The sequence below is a fragment of the Triticum aestivum genome, chromosome 5B, assembly GCF_018294505.1.
Source record: "Triticum aestivum cultivar Chinese Spring chromosome 5B, IWGSC CS RefSeq v2.1, whole genome shotgun sequence".
NCBI lineage: Eukaryota > Viridiplantae > Streptophyta > Magnoliopsida > Poales > Poaceae > Triticum > Triticum aestivum.
Genome location: NC_057807.1, coordinates 142405470 through 142411821, shown reverse-complemented (window position 1 = coordinate 142411821; position 6352 = coordinate 142405470). Strand labels below are relative to the sequence as shown.

The following is a 6352-nucleotide window of genomic DNA, read 5'->3' as shown; positions in this document are numbered from 1 at the left end:
TGTTCGTGATTTACAAAAGAGTGATCTTTTTAAAACTTCGATGAACTCTTTTACAAACCATTTTTATGAGCATTTTTAAATAATGATGACCAATTTTTTGTCTTTGAACAAATTTTGCATTTGATGAACAATTTTTTAACTTGATGAACAAAATTTCTACTCAAGAACTTTTTTTGAAAAAATGAAGAACAAAATTTGAATTTGATGAACATTTTTTGGAAACTACAAACAAAAATAGAATTTGATGAACATCTTTTTAGTTCGACGAACAATTTTTTTAACCTAATAAACAGAAAGTATAATTTGATGAACATTACTTGAATTTTTGAACATATTTTTACATGGTTGAACATTTTTTGAATGAAATGAACAAAAATATGTTCATGAATTTGAAAAGAAAAAATGTGGAAAAAGTGAAAAGTTAAAGAAGAAAAAATAGAAAAGAAAAAGGAAAACAGTAATATAATAAAGAGAAAGTTAAAAAAGAAAATTAATAAATTAGGAAAGAAAAAATGAAATAGAAAAACGGGTAGAGAAAAAAAGGATTTTGGGTTCCCAAAACCGATGGAAAATAAACCGCAAAATGGGCCGGCCATACGCGCTGTATAGGATCTGCGGCCGAACTCATTCGGTCCTTCCCCCGAGATTAGAGTGGAGCTCTGCTCTTGCCCTACTCCTTCTCAGCCGCCGCCGCCGCCCCCCAATTCACGACCGCGACCGCGTCCGACGCGCCGTCATCTTGTCCCTTTTTTCTCTCCCGGCCGGGCCCCTACAATTTCGATTTCAGCAGACAGGCGTTATACTATCTTGTAAGCTTGCAATAATTCTAGTCCTGTTGTTCGTGAAGGCGTTTTCCCTTGCATTGTTCCATCAATCCAGATGCCTAGGGTTGTGATTTTGTTTGATCCTGTTGCTTTTAGGTTACTTGTATACTGTTTACTTCACAGAGGCCGGAATCAATGTTCTTCGTTCTCTGTAAGATATGCCAGATGCTTTAATTAATGTTCTTTTGGAAGCTAGACACCGGCATTTCCAAAGTTTACAGTAAAATATGTCAAAATTCATGAGATCAGTTCTCGCTACTGTCTGATTATCCTATATGCTTCAAAAATTCGATCCTTTTTTGACCTTGATTCTGTAAATGTCAAGAAGCAAACCTAGAAATCTCAGAGCATGCATGATATAGCTAATAGCTTTGGTTCTATTGATGCGTGCAACATTCCCAGGTCTAAGTAGCACTGACAACTCAGTCCTCATTACATGTTGTGGTTTTCACAGTGCTCAGTTAAACACTTCCTATTATGTCTGTTCAACAGATAAGTGTTATCTTGCGGACGCATATTTGCTTTTCTTAATGTATGTGTGTCAACACGGAAAGGTTCACATTTGTTGGTATACATATGCTTCTTGATGTCCTGTGGTACTGTAACCTAATAATCTTCGTATGCTTCGCTCTAATGTCTCTAATTTCAGTGCAGTATGATGTATACCTGCTGAACGTTAAGATTACCCATCAACACAGCTGCTTTCCTCGATGGAGGATCTCCCAGAGCACTGCTAGCAGAGATTGTCAAGAAGGTTGCCAAGAGAAGTGATCTGAATTCGTTTTCCCTTGTGTCAAAGCAGCTCTACTCCATTGAGGCATCACAAAGGGGTGTCATCCGTGTCGGCTCTGGCCTTCACCCTGCTAGAAAAGCCTTGGCATCACTGTGTTCCCGGTTCCCAAATTTGTGGAAAGTGGAAATTGATTACTCTGGTTGGACCAGTGGCCATGGGAATCAGTTGAGCAATAAAGGCCTCCTTGTGATCTCATCATGTTGCCCCTCACTAACTGATCTAACCTTAAGCTTCTGTTCACGCATCAAGGATTCTGGTCTTGGATATCTCGTCAATTGCAAGAAATTGATGTCTCTGAGGCTGAACTCCATCTAAAAAATAACTTCAGGTGGGATCCTCTCGGTGGTAGTTGGTTGCAAGACTCTATCTGCTCTCCACCTTATTGACTGTGAGAAAATCGGGAGCGAAGGCTGGCTGGAGAACCTTGGTTGTGAGGGATCATTGGAAGAGCTTGTTGTGGAGAACTGCAAAGGAATCAGCCAGTATGACCTCCTAAAGTTTGGACCGGGATGGATGAAGCTCCTGAGGTTTAAATTTGACCCTGACCCCATGAGTTGTTCCTGGAATATATATGGTAGTGATGATCTCTCGTATGTGGCTCACTACCCATATAAATACGATTTTTGTTGCGAGAGTTTGACGGATTTGTCATTGGCACACATTGCAACTAAGCCAGGAATAGGACTTCGTTTTCTCTTGGGGAAGTGCAAAGCATTGGAGAAACTGCGTCTGGAGTATATCAATGGCCTAAATGACAGTGACATGATTACGCTATCCAAGTGCTGCAAAAACCTTAGAAGCATCTCACTTTGGCTCCTGCCACAGTTCTATGGTGGCAATTTCAGGACGGCATTTACTGATGACAGCCTGAAATCTCTAGCTGTCAGTTGTCCTATGCTTGAGTCTATTGAACTCACGTTTGATGGTTGTGAGCCCTTATATCCATCAGAAATAGGCTTCACACAGGATGGCCTTATCATGCTCATTCAGTCTTGTCCGATTCGTGTTCTTGTGCTAAGGGGTGCCAACTTTTTTGCTGACAAGGGGATGAAGGCCCTCTCATCTGCTCCATTACTGGAGACACTCGAGCTTGTGTGCTGCAGAGCAATAACAGATGCTGGGATGCGTTTCATTGCGCGTGCCCCATGCTTGATCAATCTCACACTCCGGATCTGTGCACAGGTGACTGATGCTGGAGTGGCCATGCTAGTACATGCACTGAAGTTAGAGTCTCTGATCATTGAAGGCTGCGACCGGGTCTCTAAGAAGGCTGTGAAGAGGGTTGGTGAATCAGCTCAGTGCCACACTTCCAAAAAAAGATCGGTTCAGTACTCCGCCGAGTCTGCAAGCCCGGCCGAATTAAAAAGAATTCGCTACTAATGCTGTTGAGTTTAAAACCATCTGCTGGGTTCATGCTGGACTTCGGACGACTTCAGACGGTGCACCACTAGTGTGTTACTCTACGTTGCTACTCCCTTTGTCCTAGAATATAAGATGTTATTACAACCTATATACTCACATATACTACTTTGTGTATTTTTATGTGTTTGCACTTGACAAAATTCACTTATTCTGCCCAAGATTCGGTATTTCAGGTTGTGAACTTGCAGATCGTAGCAGTGCAACTTGATTCTCCATGCGGTGTTCAACATAATTATTTGGCTGTTTGCTTTCGCTGTACTTCTGCAACCTGTAATGCTCTCTCTCGACCCTTTTTTTTCCTGACGTGCATATGTACGGTACCTAGCAAGCATCGATGATTCCCATAGTCTGTTCTGTTTAAGTTAGCAAAGGGTTTGAAGGCCTAGCTGGTTTTAAATAAAAAAGAAGACCTTTTTGTAGGCTGGGCAAGGGCAATTTGCAAGGATATGTGTGAGTTTTACTCGCAACTGCAAAAGATTGACTCCAGATACATACATGCTGCAACAGTGCAATAGACGCAGTGTTCATATGTTTCAAAATGCGGAGGAGAATCCAAATACGGAAGGCCAGATAAAAGACAATATCATAAGACGGGACTATCGAGGAGGTTTTTTTTCGGTTGAGCATCTATTGAGGTTGACTTTTCCTTTGACTTTTGGGTGATCATCTATCGAGGTTTACGTTTTCTTTGAATTTTTTTTGAGACAATTCATGAAGCCTTTATTAATCCGTCACCACAGTTACAGGGACGAAAGAAAAATTAACGTAGTGGCCTAACCAGACACGGTGGCCCGCCCCTAACTTTAAAGCATGCTGCGCTAAATTATGAGCATCGACATTCGAGCCCCTAAACTCATGAACAAAATTACATAAAGTAAAGCTATGAGAATGTTCTATGATCTCGTGAATAATTGCACCTTAAGCTGTCCCATTAATCTGCTTGATGTCATCGATCACAACTTTGCAGTCTGAGGCCACCTGAATGGAGTGAAGTTGTAAAATCATCCGCCAACGCCATTGATTCTCTCATCGCCAATGCCTCTAGGGTGGATGGGTCGGTGATAGCTGAAAAGCCAATAGTGGATGCACCCAGGTATGATCCATCAGAATCTCTTGCTATGGCTGCAATGGTTCCCTCCCCTAACCTTCCCGCGACGGCAGCATCCACATTAATCTTCGCCACCCTAGCCGGGGGGGGGGGGGGGGGGGGGGGCAATCCAGTGCATGGGTCTCGGTGCCCTTGTGCTAGCTCCTGCTACCGGTGGTTTTCTCAAAGTATGTATGTCTGTCAAGTAAGATTTGATGAATAAGTGGGTAGACAAGGGGCTCTTCGCTCCCCAAACTGCCCAGAGGGTGACTGCCATATGCATGAACATGTCGGGTGACAGAGATTCATTCAGAGCAAATAAACAATCCCTAGGATTAATGTTGGTGTGCTGGCTTATCTCCTGCACTAAACTGTCGTCCTCTAGTGCCCAAATACACATGGCCATAGTGCAGTCAACCAAAGTATGGCGCCAAGAGTCTGGGGCTCCACAGATCATGCATGCCGCAGAATCAGACATATGTCTATGCTCAAGCACATCCGCTGTTGGTATCGAGCTCCTCGCTAGCCTCTATAGGAAGAACTTGATCTTGGGTGGTAGTTTAGCCTTCCAGAGGGTAGACCAAGCATTAATCTCCCGCTCCAACCCGAAAGATCCTGCAACCTCCTCAATCCAGCTCTCCCTAGTGAGCTTAGTGTTCAATATAATTATGTATGCCGATTTGACAGAGAAACCGCCCCTTTTCTCACCGCACCATGCCCAGAAGTCGCTAATGTTTCTTGTGCATAGCGGAATACTTAAGATGGCATGGGATCTCGCACAAAAGGTCAACATCCGCCCCTGGAGGAAAATCTGTATACACTACAATTCTCATGCTTGGGGGATTGGGAGCACGTAATGGAGGAGGGGCCCTGTGAAGAAAATATGCCCTAGAGGCAATAATAAAGTTGTTACTTATATTTCCTTATATGATGATAAATGTTTATTATTCATGCTAGAATTGTATTAACCAGAAACTTAGTACATGTGTGAATACATAGACAAAACAGAGTGTCCCTAGTATGCCTCTACTTGACTAGCTCGTTAATCAAAGATGGTTAAGTTTCTTGACCATAGACATGTGTTGCCATTTGATGAACGGGATCACATCATTAGGAGAATGATGTGATGGACAAGACCCATCCGTTAGCTTAGCATTATGATCGATTAGTTTTATTGCTATTGCTTTCTTCATGACTTATACATATTCCTCCGACTATGAGATTACGCAACACCCGAATACCGGAGGAACACTTTGTGTGCTATCAAACGTCACAACGTAACTGGGTGATTATAAAGATGCTCTACAGGTGTCTCCGAAGGTGTTTGTTGGGTTGGCATAGATCGAGATTAGGATTTGTCACTCCGAGTATCGGAGAGGTATCTCTGGGTCCTCTCGGTAATGCACATCACTATAAGCCTTGCAACCAATGTGACTAATGAGTTAGTTACGGGATGATGCATTACGGAACGAGTAAAGAGACTTGCCGGTAATGAGATTGAACTAGGTATGATGATACCGACGATCGAATCTCGGGCAAGTAACATACCGATGACAAAGGAATGACATATGTTGTTATGCAGTTTGACCGATAAAGATCTTCATAGAATATGTAGGAGCAAATATGAGCATCCAGGTTCCGCTATTGGTTATTGATCGGAGATGTGTCTCGGTCATGTCTACATAGTTCTCGAATCTGTAGGGTCCGCACGCTTAACGTTCGATGACGATTTGTATTATGAGTTATGTGTTTTGGTGACCGAAGTTTGTTCGGAGTCCCGGATGAGATCACAGACATGGCAAGGAGTCTCGAAATGGTCGAGCGGTAAAGATTCATGTATTGGAAGGTTGTATTCGGACATCGGAATGATTCCGAGTGATTCGGGTATCGGAGTACCGAGGGGTTAGGCCTCATGGGCCATCGGAGAGAAGAGGGGACATCCCACAAGGGGGAGGCGCGCACCCCCCCAAGGGGAGTCCGAATAGGAAGGGGGGGGGGCGCGGGCCCCCTTTCCCTCTTCCCCTCGTCTCCTTCCCTCTTTCCCCCTCCGTTGGAAGGAAAAGGTGGAGGGGGGGGGGCGAATCCTACTTGGACTAGGAGTCCAAGTAGGACTCCCCCCTTGGCGCTCCCCTCCTAGGCCGCCGACCTCCTCCTCCCCCCTTTATATACGTGGTCAGGGGCACCCCAAAGGCACAACAGTTGTTTGTTAGTCGTGTGTGGTGCCCC

At 43.9% G+C, this 6352-nt stretch overlaps 1 protein-coding gene across 2 annotated transcripts; it reads left to right on the top strand.

The window, feature by feature from the left end:
- Nucleotides 1–623: 623 nt before the first annotated feature.
- Nucleotides 624–3242, top strand: LOC123110855 (F-box/LRR-repeat protein 14). Of its 2 annotated transcripts, none has more exons than XM_044531482.1 (2): nt 624–809; nt 1474–3242. In XM_044531482.1, exon 2 carries the CDS (start codon nt 2131–2133, stop codon nt 2995–2997), a length of 867 nt encoding a protein of 288 aa, XP_044387417.1. In that variant the 5' UTR covers nt 624–809; nt 1474–2130; the 3' UTR covers nt 2998–3242. The 2 variants fall into 2 exon arrangements, with proteins under 2 accessions (XP_044387417.1, XP_044387418.1); XM_044531483.1 differs by having other exon boundaries at nt 627–809; nt 1479–3242.
- Nucleotides 3243–6352: the final 3110 nt, after the last annotated feature.

What these genes read in the sequence shown, in the direction of transcription:
- LOC123110855 (XM_044531482.1), top strand. Translation starts at nt 2,131, where the DNA reads ATGAAGCTCCTGAGGTTTAAATTTGACCCTGACCCCATGAGTTGTTCC.